The following is a 19,296-nucleotide window of genomic DNA, read 5'->3' as shown; positions in this document are numbered from 1 at the left end:
AGATGCATCTGAAAGGTTCTGCTCTGGTGGAACTCTGGATGGAAATTTATTTTGCAGAATTTTTAGAGGATTCTAGGAACATTTGTGGAAATTCCTTGGGTCACTTTTTACAGAGATCAGTGTCCTGAATTTGGGTGGATGCTGCAAGTGACAAAGCTGTGAAAATTATTTTTAGTAAGTATGCGGGGGGGGGGGGAGCCCATGCTGGATCAGACAGGATCTTCACCAAATATCTCTGGGAAGTCTACAAGCAGGATATGGAGGTGACAGTTCTCCCTAGTTGCTTGTGCCCAGCAGGTGGCACCGTTACAATGCCCCTGAATATGGAGGACTGTTAACTAGAAGGTAGCTACAGCCTCAGGAAGCAGATTGGCAGGATGTGCCCACCTCCACACATCCATTCGCCTTCACTGCTGCTCCTTCCTGCCTTGGATTGGAAAAGGAAGAAGAGGAACGAGCAGAAGAGGGAGTGTAGAGGAGGAGAGTCTGTGGGCTAGAGCATAGGACACTCTAGCCCATCACTCTCCTCTCCTCCACACTTTCTCTTCTGCTCCATCATCCTCTTCCTTTCCCAGTCCAAGAAATGGGAGGAGCAGAAGCTGCTGGCACATCACCAGGTTAATTGGGGAGACATTTAGCACATCAGCTCAAGTACCAGCTAAACTGGTCTTGGGTCTGTGTATGGGATGCAGCAGGTCTAGGACAAGTTGTTCTTCAGTCTGAATCCTCTTTCCTGCCTCTCTCTCCCCCCACAGGCACAGCTACCAGGCTGAGATTGCCTCCCTCCAACGCCGTCTCAGGGCCCGCTCCTCTGCCCGCCGCAGGTGCCCCCCGTTCCGGTACTTATTGTGGGGGCTGGCAAGCTTTTGCATTCTTTTCCCGCTCGTAAGTTTTGGAGCGATGAGAGTTTTTTGCGGGCGGGGAATCCTCATGCAAGGGTAGCAAACATGCCCTTCCGTGAATAAAGCGGACTGGAGGCTGTGAGGAAGTCTCCAGAAGTAAAGATGCTAGGGCAGTTGCTAGTTGCATCTTGTGCTTGGAAAGCCCTCTTCCCCTGTCAGTGTGTATGAGGAAGCAGGGATAGCGAAAGGAAAAGGGCAATGGGCACTCTGCACATGCTTGGGCAACCTCAGTGTTGTTTTTTCCCCCAGGATTTAGCCTGGCATTCAAGCATTTTTTTTAAAATGCAAAGTACAGGAAGAAAAACATATACTGCAATAAAATATACCTTCAAACTGAAAGACAAGAAAAGAACTCGCAGATTATGGGTTGCAGAGATTGTTATACATGGACATATGGGGTCTAAAAAGTGCATATCCTGTAGAGTTAAAGCAGAGTGAGGGAAGTAATAAAATGAGTTTGTTTAATATTGGCTATTGGATAATCCTTATTGTTCATGAACTGTTTGTTAATTTATTTTAATTCTTGGTTTTTAGGAAGAGCTGAAATTTCTCCTTTGGAGCAAGAGACCAGAGTCTTTGAGGAGATGGGAATGAAGGGAGATTTTACCATCTCCATTATTTTTTTTTTTTTTGGGGGGGGGGGGTATAAAATGGAATTGTTGATGCCCACACTTGCACACACATATGCCCCTCTGATTCAGTTGCAATTTGGGGAAAACGATGGTATCAGAGGAAAAAGCAAACCAGTTTACGAAGAACAGAGCTGAAATATTCTCCTATGTTACAGTTTCATAGTGAATTAAAAGGCTGATTTGTCACCCAATCAGTCAGAGTTGTTGGTTGTTTTTTCCTTGAAATTTAATTGTTTTTTCCTTGAAATTTAATTAAGTTTGAAGAGGAAGACACACAACTGCAGATTTAAATGTTGGGGTTCAAATGTTGTCAGCACATTGAATTTATTTCATACACGCAACTTTGCCACAAACAAGCCCCTGCCCAGATTGTCTCACAGCAATATCAAATGTGTCAAACAACTTCTGTGCCATAAAATCAGGACAATAATGAAGAACAAAAGAATATCACAATCAAAGTTACAAAGAAATCATTCACAATTCCATTCAAAACATTGGGACAAATTTAAAGCTTTGAGTCAAACATTCACTAACGTTGAACAAAATCTTCTCTTTCTGTCACCACAAATGTAAATCTTTTACAGTGCAATCCTAGGCATGTCTACTCAGAAGCAAGTCCGACTGAGTTAGAAGCAAGTCCCACTGAGTTTTTTTTTTTGTTAGAGTGTTATCACTTATCACTTATTCCTACTTTGAAGCTTATTATACTTCATCAAAAGATCTGGTTCATTTTATCCCAAATTCTTGGAGTGGGTTGCAATAGTTTAAAACAAAGGTATAAACATTTTAAAATGGAATTAAAAGCATCTGTTGGAGAAATTGAACTACACAAGGGTGAAGAGAGAAAATTGGTTTACTGAGGGCTCAGACAGAGGCTAACTCAGAGGCGTCACTTGGGTCACCTGGTGCTGGAGGCCAGCACGTCAACCCCATGATGGACCCGCTCCCATGTAGTTGGCAGGGTAACACCCCAGGTGGTGGGCATGGTGATGCACCATCACCCCACCCACTCCCGCTGGTTTTTTGGCTATAACTTTTGATAGAATAAGAGATATTTCGACATGGTTCATTTCATTGAATTCAGCATGAAATTATGCACCAAACGGTATACAACATGATGGTATTATTCAAAAATACCAAGATTTAAAAATTTTTTGCTAGTTGTGGTGCCACCCCCCTTGTGCATGTCACCCAGTGCGGCCCACAACCCCCCTCTAGCCACTGGTCTAATGAGGTATGGAGTCTAAACCTGGAATAAGGTTTATAAGGTTAAAGGCAATAAGGCATAGGATCCAAACAAAGGGGCTACATTTAAATCACTATTATTTTTTAAAAATTGCTATTAAATCGCTATTATTTAAAAAAAAACAATCATAACATAAAACATACATCGTTGTCTCCTGCAAATCCTAAACATTTTACCTAAGCTGGTAAAAGGTTGACACCCATGAGCGCAGGATAAAGTACTAACTACATAAATGACACATTCCAGAGGAAGAAGAAAAGAATACACTGCCTGTCTTTGGGGACCAACCGAATCTCTCTTCTCATCCACAACAATGGGAGCCCTGAGACTGCAGTGCTGAAGGTGACCACCAGGGGGCACTGAAAGCTTACTGTACAGTGCAGGCAATATACCCTCATTCATCCAGCAGTGCTTGCGGAAATCTCAGTATCAGTCATTCCAAAATACTGTTGAATGAAAGGCCCATCCCTGCAACACTTACTGCCCATTCCACATTGCATTTGTTTGAATCCAGTTATTTTAGGACCTTTTTCCTAATCCTGCCTTTCTGGAGCTCATCCATGGAGGTCCCCTGGCTGTCTCCCATCCAAGCAAGACCAGATTCACTGAACTTCAGTAGAGCATCTTGAGCAGGTGCTCTGAGACCATGTCACCCTAAGAATTTACAATCTGCCTTTCTGCACAAATGTTCAAGGAGACTGAAAACCAATTAAGGCCAAAAAAAAAAAAAAAATTCAGGGTATCATCTAGAAAAGCAACTGACAGAAAAAAACACAACTTGCGACAAACATCAATCAGCAAAAATTAATTCAAGACAAAGCAGAAAGGGAAGGAAATGACCCAAACACAACTTGTTTGCTGACATCAAACATCTGCCTAAACAATTATGTTAAAACTCTTGGCTGCCACTATCTTTTATTGGCTGCCTGGCAAGCAGAAATTCTACAGGTCCAGCATTTTCTGGCATAGAGATGTGGTGCACAGAGAAGCATCTGGTTGCTACTTTTGGAGAAGGTCAAGATTGTTGTCAATTTTTCACACAAATTAAGCTCTCAATTACTGCAGTTTTCACCTGGTGCACCAGGATGCATGTGGAACCACCACCACCACCCCGAAAGTGAATGTTGCTTCAGTACGCCCAGCTTTGTGCCGGATTGTGACCTGACTATTTCAGAGGGTCAAAACTCAGTGTAGCCATAGCTTATAAATTTAACTTCGGATTTGGAGCTGAATCTGGTTTTATAATGTTATGGAAGTGGCTCTGTAGTTAAGGCGAGTAACCTTTCCAGCACCCCACATCCCAGAAAGCAATTCTGTTTGTTGGAGCATTTAAGCTGTAAACTAGTGGCAATCCCAGAAGAAAAATATGGGGGGGGGGAACCACAGAAGGAGCAAACTGCATTTCTGGAAGAAACCAGCTTTATTCCATGTTAGAATCTGAAAGAGAAATATTGCTTATATATCTGGAAGAGAGCCCCTGAGAAACTGCTATTTTATCTAATATCTAATCTAAACTGCTTTTTGACCTAAATCACGTACTTACCTGGGAGTAAGGCCCACTGAACTCAACAGAGTTCAGAACAGATAGAGAGAGAGAGAGAGAGAGAGAGAGAGAGAGAGAGAGAGAGAGAGAGATGCTGATGAGTTATTATGTCAGTATGAGTTATTTAATTTGTAGAATGCCATCTGGATTTTCAGTCCTTCTTGCAGAGAAGACCCTGCCCCAAGGAGCTCACGGTCAAAATCTAAACCGTGCAGAAACATCAGTGGAAGGAAAAAAGATACAATGAGCAAGGTAGAATGGTGAGCTTCAGTTCAAATGCAGCTACTGTAGCTTGTGGGTAAATACATTGGATCGCTATTAATCCAGTTTGGTTGGGTGTTAAGTGTCAGCAAGGAAGAGTCATCTGAGCTTCTGAGTTGGCCAGGAGAGAGTTGGCCGATTAGGGAGCTATTTCTAGCGTTGAAAAAGTCAGCAAGTGGCAGTAGCTGTATGCAGAATCCGGTCATTCAACGGCAACTGAGTGGCTGGCCAAGTGCCTGGTTAGGAGAGAAAAAAAGAGCAACCGAAAGGATCCAGGGGTTGGAGGACTTTTCCTAAGGGGAAAGGCTAAATAGTGTGGATCTTTTGAGCTTAGAAAAATGGCAACAAAGGAGGCAAGCGTGACCAAGCTTTATGGAATGATGCCTGGTGTGGAGAAAGTGGAGTAGTAAAACTTGAGGCCACTCAGGGAGACTAATGGGCAAGAGATACAGGAGACACACACAAAAGAAAACACCTTTTTACCTAATTTGTGATTAATTAATGGAAATCACTGCTATTACATGCAGTTGCAAACCGCATTAGATAGCTATTAGATGGCTTGCAAACAGGACGGGCCACCTTCATGGAGGAGGAAATGTCTATCAAAGGCATATTAGCCATGATCAGTAGGGAACCAGTATGAAGTTTGTGCCTCTGAAGGCCTGTTGCTGGGGGTCGACCACAGAGCTCTTGCCCTCACGACCTGCTTCTGAGCTTCTCAATACCAGTGGTTTGGCCACTGTGGGAATTAGGACACTGAACTAAAAGAATGTTTCATCTGATCCACCTCTTCTTATGGCCTTAACTATAGCTAAACAAAACCTCCATGTTCAGAGGCAGTCTACTATAATACCAGGTGCTGGGGGCAAGAGTGGCAGGGGGATGTTGCCTTCATATCCTTCTTGTGGGCCTTTTGGAAGCATCTTGCTGGCCATTGTGGGCAACAGAATGGTTGTCTAGACAGGTTGGTCTGATCCAGTCATGCTCTCCTCACTAACCACTAGCCCATGCTACCTCCCTTCTCCAAAAGTCTCTGTTGTTGTTTTGTTTTTGTTTGTTTGTTTGTTTGTTTGTTTTTTTAACATGAAAAGATGAGACAAGAACACCTTATATGTCCAGGATGGTCAAACCATGGCTCGCTAGCCACATGCAACTCTTTGACATAATGTGTGGCTTTCAGAGATACGTTGGCTGACTTCCTTTTTGCATCACAATTATTATAAAAGGTAAATAAGAAATTTTCAAGCTTTACAATTATTTACCAGGTATAAATGGGGAGTCAAGTGGATTAAAACATAAATTTAATGTCCACAGTGAGTAATATATTTAAGAATTTAAATGCTTTTTAAATATTGTGGCTCTCAAACATCTGAAGTTTATCGTATGTGGTTCTTATGTTAAACAAGTTTGGCCATGCCTGTTTTGTGCCCTACTTGGTTTAGCGCCCAGGCCTAGTTAACTTTCCAGTGCTGATGCTGTCATGCCAGTGGAGCATGCGCTGCACCCTATGGTGGTGGGGACAGTCCTGGAGGCCTCTTCAAGGTGGGGGAATGTCTGTTCGTGAGAATGGATGATGGCCGGATCCCAAAGGGTCTCCTCTATGGAGAACTCGTGCAAGGAAAGCGCCCTACAGGTAGACCACAGCTGCGATACAAGGACATCTGCAAGAGGGATCTGAAGGCCTTAGGAGTGGACCTCAACAAGTGGGAAACCCTGGCCTCTGAGCGTCCTGCTTGGAGGCAGGCTGTGCAGCATGGCCTTTCCCAGTTTTAAAAGACACTTGGCCAACAGTCTGAGGCTAAGAGGCAAAGAAAGAAGGCCCATAGCCAGGGAGACAGACCAGGGACAGACTGCACTTGCTCCCAGTGTGGAAGGGATTGTCACTCCCGAATTGGCCTTTTCAGCCACACTAGATGCTGTTCCAGAACCACCTTTCAGAGCGCGATACCAGAGTCTTTCGAGACTGAAGGTTGCCAACCTACCTCAGGGAAGGTATTGTGATTACACAGTAATTTTGTATTGTGATTACATCAGCGCTGGAAAGTTGGATAGGATTGGGACCTTCGTTGGTTACTGTCAGCTGAAATGTGTGTGTGATGCTGCCCTCTAAAAAGTCCAGAAATCCTTTCCAAGAAACTTGAGCGGTGCCTCTTGGTTGACGTCTTTCTGCAAGGCCTCTGTCATCCTGTTGGTGAAGGAGAGACCCATTTGGCCTTGTTTCGAGGAGGACATTAGTTGGCCAGAGAAAACAAACAGAAAGGGGGAAATGGTCCTTGACATCAACAATGGAGCTCCTGGGAAACAGTAGGCCTTGTTATGCTAACCTGCAAACGCCAAGATTTCCGGTGAAGCAGGAAGGAGCCAGGCAAGAGGAAATATTAATCAGTGCAATATAAACACTTGGGAACGCGCCGCCCTGCCCAGCCAAACCAAACCCGAAGGCAGAGCGTGAGTGAGGCAGTTGACGCCAGGATGGAGAAGAACCCCTACACCATGGCGAAGCTGGGCCTGGAGGCCAGAGAGAACCTCAGGTCCAACCGGGATTGTGGCTTCTATGTGAAATATTTCTTTCTCTTCCTCTCCCTCATCCAGTTCCTCATCATTTTGGGGCTGGTGCTATTCATGGTTTACGGCAATGCCCAAGCAGGGACCGAAGGGCACGTGCAACACCTGTCTGACCTCCTGAAGAAGTGCGAAGGCAAACTTGGCAACGTCAGCAAGGAGAAGGACACCCTCAAACGCCAGCTCAACACCAGCCAAGTGGAGCTCCGTGGCCTCCGGACTACCGTAAACCGCTACAACGTGTCCCTGAAGGTCTGCAATGATGAAAAGGTATGTCCCGAGTTTCGGAGTGCACACCTAGGACCCATGAGAGGGGGGTGCAGGGGTTAAATTGTACTGGGGCCCAGGGTCAAAAGGGGGGCCCAGGAGCCAAAGGAAGGGAACCAAAAAATTTCCTGGGATTTCAGAAAAGGATTTTGCATATAGTGTGTGAAGACTAGCATTCACATTTTGTGTAAGCTTACATGGTTTTATATATCGTAATTCGTAGACATCATGATCCAGTGATCGTACAAAATTATGGTCCGATGGAGAAGGGACGGTGCCCAAAGAAACTTTCTACCCCTGATAAATTTCCTCTCAGAGGCCCAAGGCACATCCATGAGTGATGCACGTGGAGAACAGGGGCAGGTGCAAGCGCAATCCCAGAGACTGCTCATGGGTGATGTGAAAGAAACTGTAGTGTATTCCTACCCCCGCCCAAGGGCAACTGGCTCAAAATGCTTTGCCAGTTTGATTTGGCAAAATGCTTTGGCTATTAATTGTTATTAACACATTGTTATTTAGTATCACTTGCAGCGTTGCTAGAGATTACAAATGCAACCACAGATTCTGAGACGGGTTCATTCCAGCCTATTGACTGTATGCTGAGGGACAGAAGATCCCACTGACTCCCTTTCACTGTCCTCAGGGAAATGTGTCTCCCTGTCTCATGATTCTAGTTTGGGTTGTACAATAAAACGGATTGACAGGGGATGCAGGACAAGCAAGAAAGTTCTTCTTCATATCGTGCAGAATTAACTTGTGGAATTCATTGTGACAGGATGGGGCAATGGGTACCTGTTTCAGTTGCCTTGGAAAGGACAAGATAAATTGGTGGATGAAGAGAGGTCTATCATTGGCTATTAGTCAGGATGGCTGTGTGGAAACCCCAGATTTCAGAGGTAGTCTACCTCTGAGTACCAGGTGCCAGGAGGCAAAAAAAACAGGATAGGGCAATTACCTTCAGGTCTTGCTTGTGGACCGACCAGAAGCAAGTTGGAAGCAGGATGCTGGACTTGAAGGACCAGTTGGTCTCATTCAGCAGGACTCTTCACATTTGCTTTTAAAAGGGGGATTAGACAAATTAATGGGAGGGAGGTCTATAAATTACTAGCTGACAGGATAGATGAGCAGAGCCTCCATCTTCAGCAGCAGTCTGCTTCTGCATACCAAATGCTGGGAACAAACAACAGGGAAAGATGGTTGATTTCTTCAATGTATTTAGCTGTTGGAATCCGTTTACTGGACTTGAGGAACCCACCATGGATTAGACCGGCAAGGCAATTTCTTGTGTTGAATCATGCTGATGAATATCATGAACGTTTTAAAAAACTCTTAGGGGATTTCCAGGCGGAAACATTCGGTCTGCAATTGTCACCTTATATTCATGGAGAATTTACATGACGCCATTGTCAGTGGGTGTTTTCCCCAAACTTAAATCAGCACATTTATTAATGGAGAATTTGACTTTTGGAGAACAGGAATACAGCAGTTCAAGGCCCATATCTGTGGGCTGCTATGGGTCCTCTCTTTTTTTTTTTGAGATGTTTGTGCCCAGAGATAACAGATCACACCAAAAGCAGGAGGGGCAAAATGGGGAGAGGATCAACCTAAACATATGCCACCCCCCAAACCATGCTCTCTCTACTGGGATGTGGAAGGAATGATAAGGGGGAAAACGACATCTAGCTGGGGCTATGTGAGGAGCACATCTGGACAGGTCCTTAATGCTCAGAACTAAAGATCCACATTTGAGCTTTTTTAAAGAAAATATGGCAGGAGTGATGAAAATGGGGTGTGTGGGGGGCACGTGATCCTGTCCTGAGATGTGTTCTCTTGAGCCTCAGATTTTGCTCGCGGCAGGTCAGTGCTGGCTTTCTGGTGGACTCTCCCTGCTCCCCACACACCACTGCCTCAGCCATGGTGAGATCCTAACTGTGTTTCAATCTTTCTCCAGGGGAGGATAAGACAGGACTGCCAAGGGAGCAACAACTTTTACCATATGTTCGTGGATTGTTCAGTGAACCTGCATTTACTCAACTTTACCCAGAGAGGTCAGTCTCCTGTGTAGCTGCTGCATCTCAGCTCACCAACCCCCAAATCTGATCTCTGTCTCTCACGCCAAAATTTTCTATCCATTCATCCATCCCCTCTCCCTCTGTTTCTCTGTCTGCACATCGCTCTCTGGCTGTTTGGTTTGGGGTTGGGGGTAAGAGATGCCTGTTTCTCTTCTGTCCCCAGGGTTGAATCTATGCATGGCTGATCTTAAGAGCTACAAGGCCCATTGGGAACAATTTTATGGGGCCCCAAGTTCACAGCCAAGGTCTGTAGAATCTTAGAGAAAAATAAAATTTATTATAGATTTTATATCTCTATGGTAGAATGGAAAACAATCGACAGCAGTTCATGTACTTAAAAAGTGCTTGTGAGTTAATGGACTGAATGGATCTAAGGACATTTTAATATAAAATTGCATACAGGACCAGAGTAGATCACCCCAGTGTTTCTCAAACTGTGGGTCGGGACCCACTAGGTGGGTCGCAAGCCAATTTCAGGTGGGTCCCCATTCATTTCAAAATTTTATTTTTAATATATTAGACCTGATACTACCATGGTATGTGACTGCATTTGGGGAAATGTTACAGACCTATACTTTTAACAAGCTACTATGTTTATTCTTTTAACAATGATAGTCAATGGAATTTACTCCTGGGTAAGTGTGGGTAGGATTGCAGCCTAGGATTGTTAAAAATGTTCCTGCTTGATGATGTCACTTCCGGTCATGACATCACTTTCGGTGGGTCCTGACAGATTCTCATTCTAAAAAGTGAGTCCCACTGCTAAACGTGTGAGAACCACTGCATTACCCTAATGCAGGAGCCCCTTAAGTGCGGGGAGCAACTAGTCCAATTGGTTTAAAACTGACCTATAGCAATGCCAGAAGCCATAGGTGCGGTGCACATTACAGGAGGGGCTACATATTTCTCATGGAGGATTCTGCAGGCTTGCAGTGTGGAAGGAACGGAGGCCAGTGGGTTAGGGCTGAGTTTAGAAGAGACTACAGAATTCCATAAGTTGGAGAAACATCCCCCTTGATAATGTGAGGATAAGGAATATAGGCAAACTATCCAAACTTGAACATGGGAAAGAAAGAAAGCCCTAGGTATAGGAAGGTTCCTTTTCCAGTCTATCTGAGATCCTTTTAACTACAGATTCCACTTGGCTCCAGGTGGGGCAAAGCAGTGGCTGCACCATTGAGCTGTAGCCACTATGCTGAACTGCCTGGTGTCAAGTGAACTCTTGGTCAGTCTAGCCCAGTAGCAGGGGCTCTCCAGGACTTCAGGCAGAAAGCAGTCCCAGTCCCTCCTGCTTAGATGTGAGCCTCTGAAGCTGCCTGTACCTAGTACAGGATTGCCCATTCTGACAAATAGCAACTCTCCTAGGTCTTTCCCATGACCTAAGATCCTTGGGGATCAAACCTGCAATCTTTGGCAAGCAAAGCAGGCACGCTGCCACTAAGCCGTGAATGCTCCCGCTGAGTTTATGAAGATGCTTGCTGCCGAGTCAAGCCATTAGTCCAGTTTGCCTGCTGATCGACAGCACCTCTCCAAGGTCTCTAGTGGAAGGATCCCTTTCCCACTGCCTGCTGCCTGAGATCTTTTCTAACTGGAGATATCCAGGATCAAATCTAGGATGTTCCGTATGCAAAGTAGGTGCTCTACCCACTGAGCAACAGGCCCCTTTGCTGCTTAGATACTACAAACCAAGTGGCATTGCTTGGATTATGCTTGTGCCCTCCTGTCCCAAGGTATCCAGGGCCAACCCAACCTCCCAACAACAGAGGCACCTCACCAAACATCACTCCCTTACCCAGCGGCACCCCAGCTACCTCCACCCCACCTTCAGAATTCATAAGGGAAGAGGAGAGTGGAGCAGAAGGGGAAGTGTGGAGGGGAGCAGGAAGAAGAGGGGTGGCAGAAGCAGGAGGAGGAAGGCAGGTGCTCCTGCCAAACCGTCATCTGAGGTGGCCGCCTCAGTTCGCCTCATGGATGGGCCAGCCCTTCTGGTGCTCCTTCCACCTTTGACTAAGAGGACTGCTAACCTGCTCTCTTTTCATACTACACAGTTTTGCCACCCACACATTTCTATTCTGCTTCAAATAATGAGTGCGCAGAAATCACACAGAGAAAAGCAAGGCTAACCCATCCCTGAACCTGAAGGAGGTGGCCTCCTCAAGAAGCAGAGGGGCACCCACCACTATACTCTCACCTCCTGCCTCATCTTCTTCTTTCTGCTCCCCTGATTGGAAAAGGAAGAGGACAGGGATATGCCCAAATCACTAAGCTCAAATTGCAAGTCGAGCTGCAAGTCACCGACCCCACGACTCAGCTCGCAAGTCATAGTGTGCCTCCGTTGCAACCTGACTTGAAAACGTTTCAAGCCTTGGAGCTGTGAGTCTGAGTCATTTCAAGTCACAAGTCTATGCACAAAAATGCACAGAAAAATGAAGATGGTGACAGGGTGTGAAAGTAAGCAAGAATACACAGACACTCTAAAGCAGTTGTCCCCAACCATTAGGAACCCACGGACCACTGAGGCATAAATTGGAATCGTCGTGGACCACATGCAATGCCAACTGTGGACAGTCTGTTCTCTGCCCTCTCTGGTGGTCTGTAGGGAAGCATTTCCCAAATGAGCACTCCCCCATGGACCACCAGACAGAGTGGAGAACAGACCGCCCACAGCCACAGCCTTGAGCCTGTCTCCACCTTCTCCCAAGTGAGTAAAACCCCACAGACAACCGGGAGGGGGAAGAATGGACCACCTGCAGCTGGCACTTCAATGCTAGTTGTGGACAGTCCTTTCTCCACCCTCTCTGGTGGTCTGGGAGGGAGTCTTTGCTCAGCAGATGCTAGAAGGAATCAAAGGTGATTTTTTTCCTGAGACCTCACAGACCAACTTCTCAGGGTCTTGCAGACCACCTGTAGTCCACAGACCACAGGCTGGGAACCAGTGCTCTAAAGAGACAGAGACTCAAGTCATTTCAAGTCCAAACTCTTTTTGGAGTCACTGGCCCTGAGTTGCGAATCAGGGTCAGTGACGTCCACAGCTTGAGTCAACTCAAGTTGCCAAAAACACCTGCTTAGTCAAGTCCACCCAAATCGAGTGCCCGTCACTGGAGGAGGGGGTGGAGCAGAAGTGTGGAGGACAGGAGAAGGGTGGGCTAGAGAACACATGTCACTCAGGCACACAACTTTCTTCTCCTCCAGACTTCCTCTTCCACTCTGTCCCACTCTTTCAATCCAGGGAATGGGAGGAACAGAGACTGGCATATCATCAGATAGTAACATTTGGCACACCATCTCAGGCTCCAAGATGTCTTTGGTTAGCCCTGAAAGGAGTGAAATGTCCAGTCTTGAGCACAAGTTCGTGAGCAAGGAGGTGAGGTGCCTGGGTACAGGGAGGGGACCACCCTGGATGACTTTTTTGCTTTGTTCTGTAGTGAAAATCCAAAACCTGGAAGAACAGCTGAAAACACTGACCTTGAAAAACCAGGTGGACCATGACATTTTGTCTCGGGACATCAAGACTCTCAAGGAGAGCGTAGCAACAGCAGAGAAGGAGAAGGACACCTGCCAACTGGAGAGGATCAAGGCACAAGGTCAGGAGCAGAAATTCCGCGAGCTGGAGAACAGGGTGCTAGATGAGCTGAGGCCTTTAAAAGTCCAGCTGGAAGCCACCGTGAATCAGGCTCTGCCCTCCACAACCTTTTCTTGTTACAACCAAGAACCACTTCACCAGCTGCGGCAGAGCTGCATCAACCTGTCGAACGAGCTGAACGCTCAGCTGGGTCGGTTAGCTGCACAAGTCGATCAAAGAGTCAATGCTGCGGCCCAAGAGAATGGCTTGCTCCAACGTGACAAGGCAGCCTGCAGCCTGGACCTGCAGGAGCGCGACCGCCGCCTCCGGGCGCAACAGCAGCACGCAGCCCATGAGCTGGAGGTGCACAAGACTGCCTGTGATTCCGAAACCAAGAAAATGTATGCTGAACGGCAGAGACTCATCGGTGAGAAGGAGAGCCTGCAGCAGCAGCTGGAGCAGGTCAAGCAGGCCTGTAAAGTGGTAAGGTGATCCAGTGTCCATTGGGGAGGGGTTGTAATAACTCAGAAACAGAGCATGGGCTTTGTCTGCTAGTGGCCCCAGGTGCATGAATTTCTCAGGGAGCAGGGCTGGGAAAGATCTTGCAGAATCTCTGCCAGTTGGTGAAGAACGTCCTGGGTTCAGTGAATGGACGGTCTGTCTCAAAGGCCATTTTCGTCAGGGCTCTTAGAACAGTCATGGAGCACATGCTGAACATTCCCAATTCAGTCCACAGCACAGCCAGGTAAAAGGTCCCCAGGTGGCAGATGTGGGCTTCCTGGAGGTACCTGGCTGTTCCTGCCAGGAACGGGATACTGGGCTAGATGGACCCACCTTGGTGTCATCCAACAAAGCAACTCTTATGGTCCGATATACCTGATATGTAAAAGGTGACCTCGCTGTCTGTATCGGTCTCAGCGGCTTTGACCATCCTGCAGTTTGCAATCGAGTTTGGTCACAATTAACTTTAAATGGAGGAAACTCCTAAATCTGACAGTACAGTATATATCATTGGGAATCTGGGAGGAAAAAAAGCAGAATATACTTGTGAAAATTGCCGTGCGGTGAAAGAAATGGGTTTTTCTTTCCTTTTTGTTACACTGGAACATAATATTTTTCAAAAATCCTGGATTTGTGATTTGAGAACATTGGATTTCCATTTCCCACAGATTCCAGGCATCGTTCCCGGCAATCGGTTTGCAGGGCTTCCTGGCCCTGGTACTGGCACTTGGAGGAGCCAGGGAAATTTTGGAAACCCAGGAGCTTCTGCTGCAAATCCTAATCTCTTTGTCAACCCAAGCTTTGGAAGAACTGGGGTGCCTTCACCACCAGCTGCTGGGACCATCCTAGGGACACTTGAGAACCTGGGTATTTACCGGAACCCTTTGGCTGCGGGGACATCTGGCACTGCCCATGGAATTCCAGCCAGACCTGGTGAGTGCACCATTCCAAGATGAGGAATGGCATTCAGCTTCCTGAAAGTGCCCTGAAGGGACCCAGTACCTCTGGCTTGTGCCACACAGAGTGGGATCATCCTTTGCAGGTTAATTACAGGTACCGCTTTGGGGGGGGGGGAATCTTTGTAACTGAGTCCTTAACAGACTTTGACCCAGAAGAGCTAATAATACTAAAGGGGAGGGTGTTGGGACCATATTGGGATCTGTAGCATACAGATTTTCAACCTGAGGAATTGCAAAAGCTCTGTCTGAATTCTGAACCCTGGCCCAGGTATAATCAGTGCCCGAGAAATCACTGCCCCAATTTTGCACCTTATTTTTGTCCAGTTTTGGCCTAGCTTTTAAAAAAAGGAGTTAACCTGAGTTGCTAACCTGAGTTGTCCTCAGGGTTCAGCTTCCCAACCATGGGTCTTGTAATCAAATCCCTGGGGGAAGGAATGCATCTCGTCTCTGGCACGCATGCTGGATGTACATGTGCCTGAATGCTAAGCTGTTGTGCATCCCGAAAGATTAAACCTGAACTGTTGCTATGTTTGAAAAACATGTCCCCACAAGTGGCATGCTTTAGATCAGAGATTTTCAACCTTTTTCATCTCAGGGCATACTGACAAGGCACTAAAATGATCAAGGCACATCATCAGTTTACTGACAATTGGCAAGGCACACCATACTGCTGGTGGGGGGCTCACATCCCCCAACGGACCTGCTAATAAATTACCCTCTCCCAAACTCCTGTGGCACACCAATGTGCCATGGCACACTGGTTGAAAATTGCAGCTTTAGATGGTAAAACAAAAATAATGTTTTCTGGCAGTTCAGTGCAGGACAAACTTCTGCAGAGTAAAATTATGTAGCACAGAGCAAGCGCTGCTACAGAGGCTTCAGCAAGGTGGTATTACAAACAGGGTGCTTGAGCCATGGTCTTTAGTATAAGAATTGGGGCGTCACAAAGCTGGATTCTGCTTTCAGTTGTGAAATGTTGGGGTGTATAGAATCCTCCCGACCAAGGCATTCCAACCAAAGGTTGAAGACTTTGTGAGCAGAGAAGCCAAATCCAGACCAATGTGGGGGGCATTGATACAAAGGACCCCTTTTCCAGAAAACGGCTGCTGCACAGAAGCTGCAGACAGTCCCAGTCTGTTCCCAACATGTAGCGCAGAGCAGGCAAAGCAGCGGAGCAGGCCAAGTAGGGTAGAGAAAAATCCCTGTCTGAGAACTGCCTCTGCTCAGTGGTGACAATACTGAACTAGAGACCAGTGGTTGAGTCTGTACGGCAACTTCCTATGTGCCCATATGTTACAACATTGAAAAGCATGAGTATTGAATCCTTTCCATTTCAAAACATCGTGTTTCAAGAACAATGCTGGAACCTTTCCCAGAAACCATCAGCCAGTTTTACACCTCTCTTTCTCCCTCTCCATTTTGAGGATTTGCAATTTGACTGCTTTCAAATTTCTTTTTAATGAAATGTTTTCCTTTTTCAGACAGCCAATCTGAACAAAGGATTGAATAAAGAGCTTAATTATTTTTTCTTAGCTTTTGAATGTTAACCCCCAAATGCTTCAAACATAAGTCTTTTCTGCCTAGATCTGTGACTTTCTAATAAAGCTCTGATTTTTTGATTTTTTTTTTTGTGGGGGAGGGATTCTTTTCATTCACATTTGCAATTCAGCTCTGCTTTGGGAGAAAGCAGATTATTAGAAGAGTTTCTCAGCCAGGATGTTTCCCTTTGCCCTGAAACAGTAGGAATCCTCCTACAATATTTACACATCAAAGAATCCACTAGGCTGAAGTTTTATGTGAAAAAAAATACTTTGCTCATGACCAAGAATCAGTAGGATGCTCAAATGTGTTTGTTTCTTGCTTTCTTAGACCGAACCAGGCTAGAGGAGAACAAGAAGTTTGCCATGGAGCCTATCAAACCACAGAACCAGTCCACAGTAAACCCAGTGGGACAGTCCAGGTACAGTTCCCAATAGGGTTTATAACAGTCAAGAGCCAGTCAGATTTTTTTTTTGTTTACTCCCTTTGGGGGTGCGGGCTGTACCAGGTGTCACCCTCAGGAGGAGTGACACCACACCCAGACCTCCATTCGTCCATCTTTGGCCTGATCTGGGCCCAGCTACTTTGTGCTCTCACTGGTTGGTTGGCAACCTTCAGTCTCAAAAGTCTATGGTAGAAGCCTACAGCACCCGGTATTCCTAGGCGGTCTCCCATCCAAGTACTAACCAGGCCTGACCCTGCTTAGCTTCCGAGATCAGGCATGTGCAGGGTAACAGTTGCTGCTAGAATGAGTTGACGATCATGCTTTTGCTACTTGCTGGTGAGAACACGAAGCAACAGGGCCCACAGCAGGGTGAAGATTGTTGAACGAAGGCAGTCCACAGGCTATTCACATTTAAAGATATGCAATAGTCTGGAAGGTCAGGGGTCATGTGATTATGTCATTATGTCACCCCCAAACTTCCAGAAAACCCAATAAGCACCACACTGGGTGTCAGCCACCCCACAGATTCCTCTGGGCACAGTCAGGCTTGGTTAGGGGTGGAGCCAGCCCGGGTGACTTCATTAGGGCGTGCGGCCAAAGCCTGTTCAGTATCAGTGCATCAGAGATGCAGCCCATTGATATGAGTGTTGGGTCAGTAGAAAAAATGTCTTGCATATGTAATCATGAATAACACAAATACACAAATTTTAAAAAAATCAAAATGAGTACATAAACCAAGAAGTAAACATGATTCAAAATTAGTTCTCAATTGCAAACAAGAAAGAAATTTTTTTAAACTATATGTATCTCATTCTCTATAGAAACATATTGCTTTAAACACTATTATAAACAGTTCTAATACTAAATAGCAATTTCCTTCATAACAACAATCACACGGATCATTTGATCATAAACAAAGACAAACCAATTCTTCAGAATTTCCCCTCCAACCCATCCAAGATGTTTCCATGACACTGCTACCACTGAAGTTGGAACATCTATCAATTTCCTTAGACTGCCTTGATTCTTCAGCTTTGAAGAATTCAATTTTCCTTGCTGAAGAATTTGCTTCTCCTTAGAGCAAAATAAAAAAGCTGACATATATTTTAATTAAATGCCCCGTCTTTTCTTCACAACACCTCTCACACTCTTTCTGTGTTTTGCTTTCCCCACCATAGGGGTTAATGGGAACGGCAGCAAAGCAGCCAATACTTGGGAACGGCACCTGGAAAGCTGATTCAATTGTCAAATGGTTCAAGATGATCCAGAATCAGAAAATGTCTGCACTTCAAAACAGGCCAGACGGAAGAGGAGACACCGGCTGACAGCCTTGAATGAGAAATGACAAGCCGACCACTTCTTTCTTTTGCTTGTTACTAATTTTGGTGCCCCCCTCCAACTCCCACACAATCGATGTACAATTTGATTTTTTCTTGCTTCAACATAGCGTTCATTCAATAGCTTCTCCCCCATTTCAGTTCCTTAATCCTCATGTCACCAGCAGGTAGGAAAATCCTTGAAAGACCCGCCAGCATCTTGCAGACTCCCCCTACCTTACAGGGCTGTTGCAAGGATGAAATGGGAAATAATCCCCACGAAATCTGCCCTCAACTCCTTGGTGAGAGTCCATGTGATCAAATGAATATTCTGCAAACCATTTCCCGTGCCTATCATGCAACTTGGACAATGCCACAAAACGGTCAAATCCTGACTGTCAACCAAAAGCATGAGCCATCCTTTTATAAATAATGTTATGTAACGTATTTCTATAGGAGACAGTATGGCATGTTTGTGTAAACATTTTTATATACATACATACACATTATATATATATATATATGAGAGCAGGAAATGAGACATTTAAGTTCCTCTTTAAGGATCTAATTAGCCATGTTAGCTTAATAGAACATCCATATTTGGAGGCAGTATACCTCTGATATCACAGGCCTACAAAACTGAGGGTCAGAAAAGTTTTTCCCAAACTTTATGGTGGTTTGATCTGAATTTGGGGCACCAATCCCAAAAATGGCATTCATTTTGCCCTATCATGTCTAGTTTTGGAGATAAAGTATATCCTCATTAGTGAATCGTTCAAGCAGCTTCCTCATGAGGAAGCCATAGTGTAGGCTTCCTCGTGAGGAAGCTGCTTGAACCATTCACTAAAGAGGCTATGCCATGTCTCCAAAATTAGACGTGATAGGGCAAAACAAATGCCATTTTTGGAATCGGCACCCCAAATATACCCAGGAATTGATGTAATGTTTAAGGAAGCAAAATATGTGTTGGCCTGTGTTATCAGATGTCAGAGAGATGGCTTTCTCCATCAAGGAAAGGACCATAGCTTATTGGTAGAGCATGTACTTTTCATGCAATCCCAGGCTAATCTCAAGCATCTCTGCGTTTATAGGATCTTGGGTAGCAGAGCTCAGAAAGATTCCCCCCCCCCATGTGTGTGGGCCCAATTCTATCCAATATTCCAGCCCCAAGGTTGCCATATCTTAGGGAGGCCTCTGTGCCTGCCTCCCCATTACAGGATCCAGTGCATGCCCCACTGGCATGGCTGCACTGGCACTGGAAAATTGGATAGGATTGGGCCCTGTGTGTATGTGCATGCCTGAGACCTGGAATGCTTCTTGCCAAAATAGATAACGGGCAGGAGAAATGAATGTCTGACTCAGTAAAAAGCAGCTTCTGATGTTCATTTTTCTCTGCTCATGGGCTTTGCAGAGGCTGCTATTGGGAACAGGAGGCTGGACTAGGGGGACCTTCAGTCTGATCCAGGAAACACTGTTCCTGCAGTCATCC

The 19,296-nt window shown here is 45.7% G+C and overlaps 1 protein-coding gene across 1 annotated transcript; it reads left to right on the top strand.

Annotated features, from left to right (window-relative positions):
• The first annotated feature begins 7,000 nt into the window (after positions 1 to 7,000).
• Positions 7,001 to 18,560, top strand: PLVAP (plasmalemma vesicle associated protein). Its single transcript, XM_066636395.1, has 6 exons — positions 7,001 to 7,416; positions 9,365 to 9,461; positions 12,911 to 13,530; positions 14,217 to 14,481; positions 16,377 to 16,467; positions 17,670 to 18,560. The coding sequence occupies exons 1-6, from the start codon at positions 7,057 to 7,059 to the stop codon at positions 17,674 to 17,676; spliced, it is 1,440 nt and encodes a 479-aa protein (XP_066492492.1). The 5' UTR covers positions 7,001 to 7,056; the 3' UTR covers positions 17,677 to 18,560.
• Positions 18,561 to 19,296: the final 736 nt, after the last annotated feature.

The sequence above is a fragment of the Tiliqua scincoides genome, chromosome 8 (assembly GCF_035046505.1).
Source record: "Tiliqua scincoides isolate rTilSci1 chromosome 8, rTilSci1.hap2, whole genome shotgun sequence".
Taxonomy (NCBI): domain Eukaryota; kingdom Metazoa; phylum Chordata; class Lepidosauria; order Squamata; family Scincidae; genus Tiliqua; species Tiliqua scincoides.
The sequence above is the reverse complement of the archived record's forward strand: the minus strand, read 5'-3'. Positions and strand labels throughout refer to the sequence as shown.

What these genes read in the sequence shown, in the direction of transcription:
- PLVAP (XM_066636395.1), top strand. Translation starts at nt 7,057, where the DNA reads ATGGAGAAGAACCCCTACACCATGGCGAAGCTGGGCCTGGAGGCCAGA. An exon ending in ACTCAACTTTACCCAGAGAG is followed by an intron (nt 9,462 to 12,910) that starts GTCAGTCTCCTG and finishes TTTGTTCTGTAG; the next exon opens with TGAAAATCCAAAACCTGGAA. An exon ending in TCAAGCAGGCCTGTAAAGTG is followed by an intron (nt 13,531 to 14,216) that starts GTAAGGTGATCC and finishes CATTTCCCACAG; the next exon opens with ATTCCAGGCATCGTTCCCGG.